At 49.0% G+C, this 15850-nt stretch overlaps 6 protein-coding genes across 6 annotated transcripts; 5 read left to right on the plus strand and 1 right to left on the minus strand.

Annotated features, from left to right (window-relative positions):
• Positions 1–1302: 1302 nt before the first annotated feature.
• On the plus strand, positions 1303–3990 carry ASPGLDRAFT_65203 (putative telomere silencing protein Zds1; the record flags this gene model as incomplete). The annotated part of the gene is made up of 3 exons (XM_022548867.1): positions 1303–1305; positions 1391–3733; positions 3793–3990. The coding sequence occupies 3 exons, from the start codon at positions 1303–1305 to the stop codon at positions 3988–3990; spliced, it is 2544 nt and encodes an 847-aa protein (XP_022402731.1).
• A 745-nt stretch (positions 3991–4735) lies between these two features.
• Positions 4736–5157, plus strand: ASPGLDRAFT_65204 (SNARE domain- containing protein; the record flags this gene model as incomplete). Its single annotated transcript, XM_022548868.1, has 3 exons — positions 4736–4761; positions 4832–4940; positions 4999–5157. 3 exons carry the CDS (start codon positions 4736–4738, stop codon positions 5155–5157), a joined length of 294 nt encoding a protein of 97 aa, XP_022402732.1.
• A 2472-nt stretch (positions 5158–7629) lies between these two features.
• ASPGLDRAFT_1308621 (uncharacterized protein) lies at positions 7630–8107 on the plus strand. The gene has a single exon (XM_022540992.1). The coding sequence runs from the start codon at positions 7711–7713 to the stop codon at positions 7951–7953; it is 243 nt and encodes an 80-aa protein (XP_022402733.1). The 5' UTR covers positions 7630–7710; the 3' UTR covers positions 7954–8107.
• Positions 7721–10374, plus strand: ASPGLDRAFT_146049 (arrestin family protein). Its single transcript, XM_022541874.1, has 5 exons — positions 7721–8067; positions 8145–8288; positions 8355–8673; positions 8735–9163; positions 9214–10374. The coding sequence occupies exons 1-5, from the start codon at positions 8006–8008 to the stop codon at positions 10069–10071; spliced, it is 1812 nt and encodes a 603-aa protein (XP_022402734.1). The 5' UTR covers positions 7721–8005; the 3' UTR covers positions 10072–10374.
• Positions 10375–10758: 384 nt separating this feature from the next.
• Positions 10759–13017, plus strand: ASPGLDRAFT_45045 (PH domain protein). Its single transcript, XM_022546151.1, has 3 exons — positions 10759–11361; positions 11420–11545; positions 11608–13017. The coding sequence occupies exons 1-3, from the start codon at positions 11227–11229 to the stop codon at positions 12940–12942; spliced, it is 1596 nt and encodes a 531-aa protein (XP_022402735.1). The 5' UTR covers positions 10759–11226; the 3' UTR covers positions 12943–13017.
• A 1433-nt stretch (positions 13018–14450) lies between these two features.
• Positions 14451–15539, minus strand: ASPGLDRAFT_122957 (uncharacterized protein; the record flags this gene model as incomplete). Its single annotated transcript, XM_022540367.1, has 2 exons — positions 14451–15048; positions 15103–15539. The coding sequence occupies 2 exons, from the start codon at positions 15537–15539 to the stop codon at positions 14451–14453; spliced, it is 1035 nt and encodes a 344-aa protein (XP_022402736.1).
• Positions 15540–15850: the final 311 nt, after the last annotated feature.

The raw sequence follows: 15850 nt of genomic DNA on the forward strand, positions 1-15850 counted from the left end.
TTTTTTGTTGTTCGATTTTCATAGGATCATGGCGCTGGGTTGAGTTATCTGTATTGAGCAGGAAAATTCTCCGGCAGTTATTGTTTTGTGCTTACCACTGAGCGTTTTTTGAGTATAAGACTAAGAGTTCTCTCGTTTTCCCATGTGGTTTAATTTTGGAAGTTAGAAATTCGAAGGGCATAACAACCCTACGTGATACAGCATCAAAGTCTCCTTGATCATGCATATTCAACGATAAAACAAAAAGAAAAGGGAAAGAAACAGCAATAAGTATTCCTTAGTAAGGAATGGCAAACTAACTTATATATTAATAAAAAGGGAAGTAAGCGCGTGCGAAGTACTAAGGTGATGGCGGTCACCAGCCACAGCGAAGCATGACCCAAGGGCTAATCCGGCATACCGTGATGTTGCAATAATTGTTGCAGAACAGGTTGCAGAAAAGAAATTGTCGGATGAAATTCCCAGCCGGAAGAATTCGAGAAAATGATCCAGACCAGTCCGAGGAATTCCGCCGGGACCTCCAGCTGAGCTGAGCTGAAGATACTAGTAGGGAATAGTTACTCCCTCCGGAGCCCGGAGGAGGCCAGCACCAGGAACGACCTGCGCTGCACAAACAAAAATAAACGAACCAGAATCGATCGTTGCTTTTTAATTGACCGATTCGAAGAAAAATAGAAAAAAAAGAAAATCGACGAATCTCAGATCTCTTGGCTGGTGGCTCCAAAACGAGTCAGGCTCTCTTTTTACCCTCCGCCCAAAACCCCATCGTTCCATTCTCCGTCCTTCTTTCTCTCCCCTTCCCTCCTCTGCCTCCACCACCACCGACCATCTCTTCTTCCTTTTCCCTTTCTTTTTCTCTCCCTCCTCATCCTATATCTACTTTACTTTTTAATATAGGGAAGACAAACCCACCTGGTCAGCAACAGGCGCCGGATGCCTAGCTTTCAACTCCGTTCCCTTTCCTTCGTTCCCGTGGATGTGCCTCGCCGTCGACTCGTGTTCCCCGCTTCGATGACCCTTCTCCTTCGTTGTCTTCCGGCCCAGGTGGTACATTGACCTCCCCCGATCTCGAGCGAGCATCCTGCTGCCCCTCCCCGTCAATCTCGCCGATTTCTCGCATATCTTCGTCCTCTAGCGTGTTCGATTCCGGTTCTGTTTGTTCTCTCTAATGCAGGTACGATCACTTTTGTTAAACTTTCCGGTTCCTTGTCACCACACACACACACACACACACACACACATACACACACATACACACACCCCTTCCCTATACTTGCAACCCGTGGTCCGGTGTGTCTGTCCATGGCAGAGAAGGATTAGACCACAAAGAGCCATCATAATCTCCACGGATGCGAAGAAACTCTGTCTCACCAGTTCTTTGTCTCAATAGGATTCTTCAACGAGCGCCGCTGAAGCTGGCGGAGGATATGCAACGCGGAGAGGCCACGGGCCTCACCTGTCGATTAGTGACCCGAGTCATCATGTCACCGAGGCCATTGGACACATGTACGACGATGATGAATACGATAAACGGGATTCGAGACGCCTTAGCTACATTTCCTCCCCGCTGAGCGAATCCATTTCGACAATTCACCCTGACCTCGCTGGATCAGCATCCCCAACCTCCCCCCAATCAATGCAGCTGCAAAGCCACCTGAACGAAGTCACTACTCAGCGGCAGGTAAATGGACCGCCTCGACCGCCGCCCCTTGTCACCCGCAAGTCTTTTGACCGGGAGAGCAGCCCGGGGTCTCCCGGGTCCTCCAAGACCGACACCGCGACGACATCCTTTCCCCTCAACGATGTCGATTACGAATCCAACCCAGCAGCCGTGGCTCAGGAATTAAATAATTTGGCAGCCATCCGCCGCATGTCCATGGATGCGGTAGCGACCAGCGATCCCGACCTTCCCGACTTCTCCCCCTCCGTGGCCTCTCCCTCCGATGACGAAAATGATGCCTCGGGGCTATTCTGGGTCCCAGCCCGCTTGCACCCTGAACTCGCGCCCATGGAGTTTCGATCATTCCTTGAAAGCAGGTCGGAACGCATTAAGCGCAGATCTACCGACTTTGCGAGCTTGAGTCCGGAGGGTCCGGGATCTGGGAGCGGATTACGGCGCAAGCGGTCGATGCTATCGAGGGAGATTGATAATTCTCATGGTTATACGGACGGGGCAGAGCGGTTGGAACGGAAACGATCCCAGTCGAAACAGGATGCTATGAGCCCTAACCTGCTTGAACTAGAGTCCCTGGTGGATGATTCAAAACAATCAAATAAGTTGTCCCTGGATGGCATGCAAGGTCTTTCCATTAGCGCCGACGAAGACAAACCAATCTTGCCTCCCATGCCACAGGCCCCCGGCCTTCGTCGGTCGACCCGAACGCAGTATAGAAAAGCCGGTAGCGTGAAAAAAGGGGATCGGCCTCGAAGGTTCGGCAAGTCATCCGAATCAGGTCAGTCGGTGCCGTCGATTATTACGTCGCCCGCCGATCGACCAATCCTGGGCCTCACGCGGGTTTCGACCGATCCTACTCCTTCTGTCACACGCGGCCAGGCAAAGTCCAAATCACCCCCAACTACTCCCGCGCAGGAGCCCACTTCCAGCTCCAGCTCTACCCCTGCCACAGCTTGTTCCCAACCGCCGCCAGAGAGCAGCGCACAAGCCCAGACCCATGCGACAGAGTCTGGCAAACCTTCGCAATCCCGACAAGGACAATCTCGTGTCGATTCCAATGGACGGTCAAGTCCTGAGCGAAAAGTTTCAGCGGCTGTGGAAACACCGCCTGCTAATAATAATCGGGCTGCTAGCCAGACCTCGCAACAACAAAGAAAATCTTCCGGACGAGGATCCGATTCCTCATCGAGTCTTCTACCAAGAAAGAGCTCAGCTCAAAAACACGGCAAAGACAACACGTCAAACCTCAACGATTTTGCCAACAGCCCGCAAGCGCTCCCTGGAAACACCACTCGGACCGATAGCCTCTCCTTCATTCCCACCTTCTCGGACGACCGTAAATCAGAAAGCAAGTCAGAAAGCAAGAAGTCGAAAGAAAGAAAGGATTCCGAGGGTGGCAGCCGGAAATCAAGCTGGCACTGGCTACTAGGTACGGAAGAGAAGGACAAGGATAAAGAAAAGAAGAAGGACAAGGACAGCGATGCCAAGAGGATAAAATCCAAATTCGTCGACAAAGTCCAGGATAGCACCAATTCCCATCATTCCTCCAACGATAGTAGTAATCAACCACGGCGCGAGAGCTTTGCCATGGACCGGCCCGATCTTAAATTGGATGACGACCGGAAAAAAGACAACACGAGGAGGTCTTCTGGAGAATCAAAGAAGGAGAAGGAATCCGGTCTATTTTCATCTATATTTGGTGGTGGGAGGAAAAAGCACAACAGCAGCGACAGTCATCACAAGAAAAGCTTATCCCGGAACTTCTCACCCGATCCTCCTGTTCGCGAACTTCAACCAGACGTCGACTATCCGTGGACCCGGTTTCCGATCCTCGAGGAACGAGCTATCTACAGGATGGCGCATATCAAGCTGGCAAACCCGCGACGGGCTCTGCACTCCCAAGTTCTTCTCAGCAACTTTATGTATTCGTATCTGGCCAAGGTGCAACAGATGCATCCGCATATGACGCTAGTCACGTCTGCAACTCAAAGACAACAACAACAGGCAAGGGAGCGGCAAGAGGAGGAATATCAACAACAATACCAGCGATACCAAGAGGTAAGTTCTTGAGTTTTTTGTAAATCTTCCTGCGCAGGTGTGTTAACGAGCATACCCAGTCACAACAATACGGTGACGGTTATGAGGATTCTCAAGCGTACGACTACGGCGATGATTCGCATGACCACTACGGGTCACAATCAAGCGGCTATCAGAACGGCGATGGCTATGGATCCGGGTATTATAATCATTATGGGCATTCAGCATTCGGTGATGATGCCCAACTCGACGACGACGACGATAACGACATGTGGTGACAATGAAAAAAAGACTTTCGATTCTTTTACTACTATTGATCCTTGGTCCTCTCAAAAAACAATACCCCATTTTATGCATCTCGACTTCGGTCCCCTGACGAACTTGTACCCTGCTTTTTCTACTTGTATATGTCAACTGTTATATTATAACACCCCTTTGGATGTCTAAACGATACCAGGGCCTGTTGTCAATACCTATGAGATGATGATATTGTTGGGCCTGTCTTGTGATTTGCCATTTATGGTCTTTTTGCACATTGATTTTGATTTTCCTGCATAGCGTCTGGGGTTTTCTTTTTCATCTTCTTTTTCATGTTCATTTGGTTGCACTTTCAAGTCCATATACCTTATGATACATCTCTATGCTTGCACTTTGACCTACATAATAGAATAGTGACCTCACCCGAAGTTCGGCAGGTGCTTTTTTTTTTTTTTTTTTTTTTTTTTTTCGTTTCCTAGGTACATAGTATAGCATAATAAAATGATAATGTAAACATTTACAATTGGCTTTTCTGCTGTGAGTGTGACCTTGGTTCAGCCATAGAACTTGTTCAAGATCCCCGGATAATGTCACGTGTTCGCCATCCCCGGTCCGCGTCATCGTCATCGCTTCATTCCTCCAGTGACACCTTGCTACGGGACGGGAACCATATTTTATCGCGATAATTTTCTTGGACGTCGAACAGCTTATCAATCCTCTAGAGACTTATCAAACGAACAATCGAGCGCAAAGGAAGACGGCAAAATGAGCGAAGCCTATGAACGGGAACAGTACGTCCCCCTTTTCCTCAACAACCCGTTGTCGTTATACCGGTCGTCAGTAACTAACAAACGAATCCAGACAAAACAATGCTCTCCTCAACTCCCTCTCCAGCAAAGTATCAGCCCTCAAATCGGTGACGATTGATATCCACGATAACGCCCATGATCACAACACACTTGACCACTCGGTTGGTCTTCTTTCCCTTCTTAGCGCTAGGACATAAACTAACCGCTATATTGTGATAGAATGAAGTCTTCTCCTCGTTCTCATCGAACCTCCGCGGCAGCGCGAGCCGGTTAACACGGATGGCAAAGCAGGGGGATACCGTTGCAGTGCTGAAAGTGGCGGGGATTGTGGCAGCAGTCGGGTTGGCGATCTGGGTGATTCTGGGATGGGTTTTCTAAATCGCTCGACACACGAATAAGGGTCTGTTATCTGCTGGTGTCCGGTGTTTGTGGTGATACTAGTGCCGTACATATTATGTCTCGCTGGTTCGAGGCTACATAATCGCCTACTGTGTATTCGTTCCGGGTTGTCCGTTTCCCCGCGCCATGGCCCTTCCCTCCCTGCTGGTCGATCTGGTCTCGTTCGCTCTATCTGTCCTCGCCCAGCCCCGGTCGCGTGCCGTCGTCTGCCTTATGGCTTATGGCTTACGTCGTTTGCTCTTGGCGGTTTGCTGCTGAGGGGTGTTGGTTGCATATTGGGATGCGGGGATTGGGCTGATCGGCTTGCTTGTCTAATGTACCTTTCTGGTTGTCTATACATAATTGTTTTAATGGCTTCGGATATTCCGAGCAGCATGGTTTTTACGTTTTTATTGGGTGTGGATGGAGATGGAGATTCTCGGGTACCTTGTTAGTGGTGCTGGGTTGCATAGTAAATATGCATTCTCAATCTTCTACAATCCAAAATACCCTGGTCTTGAGAGACTAGATCAGTATCATATCATAGCTCCCTGTCAATACTAACAAGTGCAAATACAACCACTGTCCAAAGCCCACTGTAAAAAAAGTCCTGACAGACCGGAGACATGCCGTCCGATGATCTACAACCCGAAGCGGATCTCACAAAAAAAACCTTCACCATGAGGTGGGAACAACCACATTCATTGGACTGAAAGTCTTCAGAGCCTTGCAAGGTACGAAAGCAACAGTAAAATAGTAAAGCAATAGAGTAATAGAGTACCCCTGGAGATGGCAGTGGCAAATTCCATAATTTTAATAGTAGAAGGTACGTACAAGATGCTATTTGGAGTCGCCGGTGTACGGAGCAAGAGCCGTCGTGTTGTTATTCTTATATGGTTATTCTATCCCGTACCAAGAGCACGGACAGATAGCAATCCGGTTTTTCTTCTTTGTAGGTATGTACCTTGGGGCCGGCTTGCCGGCTGGCTAAGACCGGAGGACTGCGTACCGATAAGTTTTATATAGCCAACAATGGCGACATTGGTTTCAAAGAAAAGAGTGCACGGAGTACAGCATTGCCCCAACGGCCCGAAGATAAAGTCGCCCTAAACGCGGGAACGAGAGGAAAAAAAAAAAAAAAAAAAAAAAAAATTAAATTAAATTAAATTCTTCAGGCTTAGTTTAAACTATTCCGTACAGGGAGAAGGAAAAGATAGGGTTGCGCGATCTTATAGGGTAATAAAATCTACGGAGCAGGGTGAATCAGCCCCATCAAGTTACGGAGGCGTGTTCCGTAGTCCGTTGAAAGGCTCAGACCCGGCATGCCGATGCGATGCGATGGTTGATGGAGGGAAGAAGCCGGACGGGAGAGATGCCGAGTGGATGGTGTTGGCTTGTTGTTATCGTGAAGGCCGATAGTGATAGTGTGATACGAGGTAAAATACTGCTAGTATTTTGCATAATGGCACAAGCTCAGCTGTCAATGTCAGATGGTGAATTGTGGATTGGATATCATCTCTGGTAAATACTCCGACCGAATGCTTGGCCCACGAAAATCATCGAAGCCAAGGATCGGACTATCTCCTTGTGAAGATTTCTGGAAAGTGACTCACCGTATTGTTAGGGACCTGCTTGATTGGGATTTTTCGGATAAACCATACAGGATTCTTATTTGTACAGCCTTCTGTTCTAGTACTCTTGAGTATGCAGTATCCTTGGTATAAGAGACTGGTATGGCGCATGGGTTAGATCATATCATGCGCTTGCGTCAACGGTCGTGTTCTAGATGTCTCGTGCCAGGGCTCTCACTGATATCACACTGGTCTTACAACAGAATACTCAATCAATCTCTGTCCAGGTACAATTATTCTTAGTGAGAGCTGCCGAATTCCGGAATCACAGTCCCGGGATGATCCCCCCTCCCGAAACCGCCCGTGCGAACGGTCTTCTCTCCGAGGTTATTCCATTGCATGTATCAGAGTACTACGAGTACAGCTGAGCCGAGAAAAGGAGGTCTACAAGTACTGCAATGGGCAGGTCCAAGATGCATGTATCTGCATTGTGTGCGTCGTAATCTCATGGTTGTTTGGTGTGTGCGTACAAGAAAGTACCTGAACACATGGAACCAGACGAAATCCCAGCAATCACACCATCAATCCACGGAGATATGATACAAGCACGTCGATCATGAAACTCAGCCCTGATTGTTTTGCAAATCAGGAATTGAATTTACGATGTAAAGGAGACATCATAGCTTTGTATGATCCAGGGTACAGCGATATGCAGTGTGACATGGCTGCATATAGACCTTTCTACACTCTATTCCATACTACAGAAGACCGTAGTTCCTGTAGATCATGGTGGGATGAAAATTCAGAAAACAAGCGGACGAGTAATTAACCAAAAGGCAAAAGTCACAATACGCGTAACCGTTTTTTAGCACCCTAAAAAGGAAAAGAAAAAATTGATCTGGCCGTGGGATCTGCTTTTCTTTTTTGATTATTTTTTATTTTAATTTTATTATTATTCCATGGATTGCGCAGAGTATATCATATGATTGAATCTCTTTCTTCTTTTCTTCCTTCTCTTTCATCATTTTCATTGTTCTGCTCGCCACTCTCGGTTCTTCTCCAACGACCATTCCCATTGCGGGTAACATTTTTCTATCTCCCTCTCTCCTACACTCGCTTTCACTGCGCTTTATCTCGCTGTCGCTTCTTCTCGTCGACTCCCTCGTTCATTCGATCGCGTGTCTATTCGTATTGCTCCGGCGGTGCCCCTCCCCCTTATCAGTGACTATACTGTAACGTTCGATCAGCTGCCCGCAGCTGTTGTCGTCATCACCACCATGGCGTTCAGTCTCTTTGGAAACAGAGAGAGCGCTAGTTACGCCAAATACTTCAACATCCGGTGAGTTGATTGCTTATCGCTTTATCGGCCGCAATCACGCACAATTGCGACAGAATGCTGACTCTGTTATCGCTTAGATTGGACGAAGATTACATTGTCTTCCGCGGAAGCGAACATGAAGCCGCCAGCGCCCATCTCACCGGTCGTCTTTTGCTCTGTCTCTCAGAACCCCTCACTATCAAACATCTCCGGTTACATTTAACGGGAATTTCGCGTGTCTGGTGAGTTATACAATTCCTGCACCCTGCAGTTTTACTTTGTTATTCTGTGACACTAATGCGTCGCAGTTGGCATCTTCCATCGTCTTCCGCCGGCGGCGGCCGGAAGAACTGGAGGGAAAAGTCATTCTACGAAAAGACATGGCGATTCAGGGAACCCGGTAAAGGCAAGACCGAAACACTCCGCGCCGGCAATTACGAATACCCCTTCGATGTCGTCCTCGAGGGCTCTCTGCCGGAGAGCATTGAGGGGTTGACCGATACATATGTGACGTACCGGTTCAAGGCGGAGATCAATCGAAAATATGCGAAGGATATTGTTGTTCGCAAGCCGCTACGGATCATCCGGACATTGGAACCCAGCGCGCTTGAGCTTGCGCATGCAATGGTGAGCTTTTATTCTATTGCATTGAATTGGTGGACAGTCTGCTAACTGTTAAATTCTTCAGTCGGTGGAAAACATTTGGCCGAACAAGATCGAATACTCGATTACCACACCCACGAAAGCCGTCATTTTCGGTACCAATATCCAAATCGAATTCAAATTAATACCCCTCCTTAAAGGTCTCCGCATTGGACAAATTGTCTCGCAACTTGTCGAGACTCACGATCTCACCCTCAACCCCGACGACCCCGAATCCTTCCGCAATTCGTACAAGAACACAAGGACAATTGTCAGCGACGAGCATGAGTTTGATCCGGACAACGACCTGGAAATCCTTGACGAGTCTGTCGAAGGCTATCAATTCTCGCGCAATCTCGTTCTGCCCAAGACCCTTGCGAAGTGTCTGCAAGATACGGACACTAGAGGCATTAAGATCCGGCACAAGCTCAAGTTCCGACTCCAGCTTCATAATCCCGATGGTCATGTTAGCGAGGTAAGTGACATGTCATTCTAAGAAAAGAAGAAAGTTTCTAACTCGTGCAGCTACGCGCGACGCTCCCTGTTTCGGTCTATATCTCCCCCAACCTGCCCTTCGACGACGAGAACAACCTGGTCGACCAAAGCCCTCAAATGGCGGAGAGGGCTATCCAAGATAGCGCTCGACAAGCACCCCCGTTGTACGGCGAGCACCAGTTCGATCAGCTCTACAGCGATGTCGATCCCAGTGGTTACCGGACCCCTGGTCCGATGAGTAGCCCGGGTACGCCATTTGGCTCGCTCAGTCGCAACTTGTCAGCGGAAAACCTAGCTTCGATGAATGCTTTGACCAACAGCGATATCTCTGCGTCGGCTTTGCACCATCGTCTGGCAAACCTCCGCGCCAACCGACTCAGTCAGGTCAGCCATCTCACGCCGTCAGAGCCGGAGAACCACCATGACTCGCGATTAGGTGTTCCTCAAGATTACTTTGGTCCTTCGTCCGGGTCGACCTCTCACACTCCGGCAAGTCCCGTGCTGTCCCGACGGGCTTCTGACGAGGGTGAGCACGAGCACTTCCACCACCCGATTCCGTCGGGCATGGCTACGCCGTTCCATCCTCACTCTTCAGAGCTCGAGACCCTGAGTCGCGTTCCCAGTTACGACACGGCCATGCGGTCAAACATACATCTACGGAGACACGATCCCCTTCCCGACTACAACACCGTGGTTGCTAGCGACGTTCACACCCCAACCCCTCCGCAATCGCCGCAGCGGGCATACGTTCGGGATTCGGCTCGCGGGTCGTCGGAAAACCAATGTCCGACGCTGGAGGTGCCACAACGACCTCTATTCCAATCTCGCTCACCCAGCCAGATGGATGATGCGGACCGCAACCTGCGCGTCTTTCAGGCTCGGGCCTAAAATTTTATACATCTACCTAATATGCATCATTCTGTGGAGCCTACCCAGGAGGTTCACTCTGATTTCACCAGCATGAGGATGCGGGTCATCTTCACATGATTAGACGGAAGGAATTCTCCTCTTCATTATCTCTCCATTTACGTTTTTGGGATTGGCGTTCTACCATATAGACGGATATTTTGAAATTTTGGTTTAAGGGGTCGGGTTTGGTTTCGGATGACGGGAACGATACAACGCCAGCAGTGCATACATTGACTGGCCCGCATGAGTTACGTTTTTTTTTTTTTTTTTTTAATGTATTTTCATCACGCATCTGCGAAAAACTTGATGACAGCACATCTCTCACCTCATTTCTCTAGCATAGCATTGGGATCTCTGTACATGAATCGAGACTACTTCTTCGCTTCCTACTCTATATGCCGTATTCTGCGTATCGTATCTGTAGAGATCGAATACTATGGCATCACCATGGCTGTAATTAAGGGGCTAACCCAAACAGGAAATTGAGGCATCACCCCGCCCTAATTGGTCCTACAATAGTATCATGTGATCCGGGACCCTGATCGACTGGCGATTGGCCAATTCATTGGAGTGTGGCGCAGCAGCTAGACTGGGCCCATGGATCACAGTGTGGATTTATGGACAGTATGGACAGTATGGACAATCGGGTTATTGGGAACCCAAAATGCTCGGAATTTGGGATTTGAAATTGGACAGTGGCCAATGAGTGTCCCCGGAGTTAGGAATATGTGCCTGGATATCCCACACTACACTTTTACACTCTATGGAGGGGTTGTGGAGAGAAAATGGTAAGAAGTGACCTCATCGGTCGGTCGATCGGTGCCCAAGTGTTGAATCGGTGCAGTATTTATTGGGCTTGAGTCTGCTTTGATCTTGTGTTCTTTTATCTGTCCAAGTGCCATCTTTGATATCTTTTACGGAGTATTTAATTTAATATCCTTATTTCTCTTCTTCTCCTCTGATCTAAGCGCTTTCCCCGCCTACCATTGGCACTAGTCCCCCTCATCGCGGCTAGCGGTTAATTGGCATCTTCTTTGCACTTCAGCCGGTCTTCTTCTCTTCTTCTCTTCTCTATCTCCCTTTAATCATCTTTAATCTTTCTCGTCTTCTGATTTATCTACAAAAGCATTCAAAATGGCCACCCCTACCAGTCCCACGGCTACCCTCCCCACCCGTTCCTCGACTATCCGCAGCACCGCTACCGACACGGCTACTCGTCGGACATCCGTGAGTGATGACGAGGCCATCCCGGACTCGGACAGCAGTGAGGTATGTTTCGGATGAAAAGGGAAGGGGTATAAGGGAATTGACTAATTGTTTGAGGAAGACGACAAACCTCCTCGTCGAACGTCTCCGGGCTTGGAAGCACATGTGCGGATACTTGGAGGATTATGTTAGTGTGACGGCCAAGGTGCAGAAGTCGCAGTCGAAGGACTATGAGAAGATTCTCAAGGTGTGTACCTGATTTATATCTTGATAAACTCGTGACTGTGGACAGTGGCTGATGAACGATAGTCCGTTAGCGACCCCTTGAAAGAGGGACACCACTTCTCTCAGAGCACCGGCGGTATTGCGAGCCTGTTGGAGAACATCCGGGCCAACACTCAGGGAATTGTGAACATGCACTTGGACACCGAGAAGAACCTCAAGGGCTCTATCCTCCCCGTTCTCGAGCGTCTGCATAAGGAAATCAAGGCCAAGGGGAAGGAGGTGCAGAGCGGTGCGTCCAAGGGTGCCAAGGCTGTCGACAAGGCTCGCGGTGTCACGCAGAAGCATATCGAGCTGCTGGCTCAGCAGGTGGCATCTTTTGATTCGGCGGCTGGAAACAAGTTTGATCATTATCACGACCCCTACCTGCTGCGTCGGGGGGTCAACCACCGCCTGAACAAACAGGTCATCGAGGAGAACAACAACCGTCAGGACATCATCGCGGTGCAGAACAACTTTCAGCAGTTTGAAGCACACGTCATCCAGACTGCCCAGGGCGCTCTGGAACAGTTCTTCACATTCATGGGCGGCCAGCTGGACCGCCAGAAGAACATGTACGCCGACATCCTGGGCTCCGCCCAGCGCGTGCCCCCAGACTTCGAATGGGTCAACTTCATGACCCGCAACGACCACGTCCTCGTGAACCCTGACTCCCCGCCCCGCTCCCTCTCCAATATCAACTTCCCCAACCAAGACCACCGCGCCACAAATGCCCTCATCGAGGGCTCGCTCGAACGCAAGTCCCGCGCCATGATCAAGGGCTACAACTCAGGCTACTACGTCGTGTCCCCGGCGCGCTACCTCCACGAATTCAAAGATGATGACGACTTCCGCCGCGACCCCGCCCCCGAACTCTCCCTTCACCTTCCCGACTGCGTCATCGGCGCCATCGATGGCACCAAGTTCAGCGTCAAGGGCAAAGATGTATCCGGCAGCAAGGTCGGAAACGCCTTCCACACCACCACCGAACTCCAATTCAAGGCCCACACCCCCTCCGACGCAGAGAAATGGTGGACAGTCATCAAGGACGCTTCCCGCGGCCCTACCCATGTCAATACCTCCGCCAGCACAACCAGCACCCCTGCTTCCCCCGCCGTAACGACGCCCGCTACCCCCGCTGCTGAAAGCAGTGCCGCTGCTGCTACCCCTGCGGAGAACCACCCGCCCGCCTACAGCGAGAAGAACGGCGAGCAAGCCGGTGCTGCCGCTGCTACTCCCTCGCTCGACACCAAGGCTGCCACGGAGTCTCAGGCTCCAGCCCAGACGCCCACCTCGCCGGCTCCTACTACCGGCTCTGGTAATGGACATTTCCACATGGGTCCTGGGGGTAGCGCTGTTGGTGAGGGTGAGAAGAAGGCTTGATTTTCTTTTTTTGTGTTTTTTTTGTGTGTGTATGGTTTTTTTTTTTTTTTTTTTTTTTTCCTTTTCTTTTCTTTTCTCTGTTGATATACGACTATACACGACTTGTTTTGCATATGCTTTGGTCGTTGGTTGATTCATTTCGCCAGTTTATATGGTTTAATAATTTGTATTTAATTTGAGTCAAAAGCCAGTGACATGCACATATTTTCTCTGATTTACCATAAATATAATAGAGGGTAGAATCCAGCATTTGAACATCACGGAATTCTCCAGCATAGCCTCTTTAATCATCTGCGCCATAGCTTTTGATTGCTCAAGATGCTCATTGTCAGGAACCCACTCCACAGAATCTATACCAATTATCTCCCTAATTCCAGCAAGCTCCTGGAGCACTTCATCTACCTGCTTAAGTTCATTCTTGCACTGTGATATCTCTTGCACCGAGTACTTCACCAGATACTCAACCAGGCCCGAGCAATTGCCATTATCAACAACCATACGCCTGGTGGACCATCTGATGAAAGTATTTACTGTGGCAATTCTAAGAGGCAGAGAGTTCCCTTCCCAGAGGATATTCCGACACGCCTGAATGGCTCATGTATCTGTATTTGATCAGACCATTGTTGGGCCAGCTGTGAAATATGTAATTATTGTACTTGTACCAAGAACATTGGCAGAACCAGACCTCGATCTATCGGAGAATAACGACGGGCAAGCACGAGTACATGAGACGATGTGGCGCATTGCGTAGAGCCCTCAAAAAACAAGGCCACTTTAATGCTCTGAGTAACGAAATGCCGATGCGCCGAGCTCAGTGATGGAACTGCAAAGCCTCTCTGGTATAGTATAAGCTTCCACTTGCATGAATCGGTATGCTCATTGTGGTCTCTGCCAGATCAATGATAGACCAAGCGACATCGTCTTTTCTGTGCGCATATTGCTTTCAGTCTCTTTCTGCCACCACCAGTCTTCCCTGACTAAGCATATGATTCAATAACTAGTTAACTAACTAGTGGTTTATTTCCTTTTACAAGCAGTCCATTGACATGGTCCATCTTGAACTATTTCATCCCAGAGGCCTAGCACTCTCAAATCCAGGGTGCAAAAGGATGGAGAGGAAGATTGGCTACATGAAAAAAGAGAGCAACAAAAAAAAACTTGCTGGTAGAAAGGACAGCCTCTCCAGTAATCAACCCCTGGGAAATGATGTATTTAGAAAGGGATTGTTCAAGGACTCCCTTCACATACGTGCAGACATGATAGACGGCTACCTGACCAAACCAATAGAGAATGAAAGATAGACAGGTATACATGCGTTATTCAATCATAACCATAAGCACTTGGTGTTTATATCAACCACCGAGTTAACAAGTCATTCCTTTCGTTACCAACGCCAATCCAAAGATACACAGTATGATAGAAAAGAGTGGAAGTAATATATAGACAACACAGAGAAAAAGTTAAAAGACACAGCACACATAAAACACGTGTAGAGTGGGGTAAAAAGGCTAAAAATCATCCGGACTCTCCAAATCCGCCAACTTCTGACCCAAGAATTTCCCCAGTGCAGCAGATTTCGACTCTAGTGCCAACAGGATGGCAGGGGAAGCGGATAGATTCAGGCTTTCGAGACGGGCGAGGTCGGAACTGCGGTCGATTTGGTATTGTGTTTCGAGGTTGACGGTTAGGGCGTCCGCGTTTGTAGTGGTGTTGTTGTTATTGTCTAGTGTAGTAGTATCCGCGGTGTGGAGATTGTTTGATGGCCCGTTTCTAATGAGTCCATTGTCGTTGATATCGTCATTTTGTGGTTGCGGCAATTTCGATGGTCCGATAGCTGCTAAGAGAACCTTGTCGGCGATACGAGTGACAACAGCAACTGAGTCATCGAGTTCGAAGACGATAGATCCCACATCGCCTAGCGACACAGATTGTGCGGTAATATAGGAAGATGGATGACTAGCCGGGTTCACACCGGTGAGATTGCCGCTAGACACAGTTTTGGCGTAGCAGGTGTAGGCAGCGCCGTAGGTTGCGCTCAGGTTGCGCAATTGGCGAGATGGGAGAGAAGATGCGTGGGCAAAGACGGCACCATTTGTTGCAAAGACCCTTTCTTTGTTAGTTACTCTTGATATCTGGACGGAAAAGGGAAGACAGGTTTACATCATAGAGGTGATTTCTGGCGGGGAGAGGTTATCCTCGAGCAGATCGCTCAACGCCTCTGCATCGAGCATCTTGATGTCAGGTAGACCGGGAATCATGTCGTCGTCGTAGGTGTAGATGTCGTTCTCAGTTTCGTAGTCAGATTCGGTACGACTGCCTTCAGTCGTACTTTCGGTTTCGGTTTCGGTTTCGGAGTTATCGTCAATAGCCCAGTCTTTAGGCGGGGACCAGGAACAATCTTCCGGAAAGAAGAAGCAGTTGTCCTGATAGTCTTCGTCTTCGTGATCGTATTCGATGGGTTCGTCTGAGCACTCCAGTAGATTCTGAGCGTATTGGACGTGGCTGCGAGCCCAGTAGGGAACAAAGCCAACCTCGTGGGTATCGACTTGTTTCTGGGTGAAGTAGCCCGGTTGAACTGGATGTTGGAACTCAGCCATGGTTTCTTTCCTCCTTTATTCTTTCGTATTTGAGGCAAGAACAGCGAAATGAAGCAATGAATGAAGCAGTGAGATGGGAATGGATAGAAGTAGATGGAGGGAGTAAGAGAGCAGAAGCAAGAAATCGGGTAAAAGAGCACACGACCACCAACTCCCGTGACCAAAAGAGTTCAGATCAGCAACTAAGCGAAACGAGGATAACGGATTGGCGCCTTGATGGCTAGTCCACAGTCCTCGACCCCGGAGTGCGAGGCATGATGCCTAACGGCCCATAAGTGATCAGACGATATGCCAAAACTGCCTGACGGGTC

Source organism: Aspergillus glaucus (assembly GCF_001890805.1).
Source record: "Aspergillus glaucus CBS 516.65 unplaced genomic scaffold ASPGLscaffold_6, whole genome shotgun sequence".
Classification (NCBI taxonomy): domain Eukaryota; kingdom Fungi; phylum Ascomycota; class Eurotiomycetes; order Eurotiales; family Aspergillaceae; genus Aspergillus; species Aspergillus glaucus.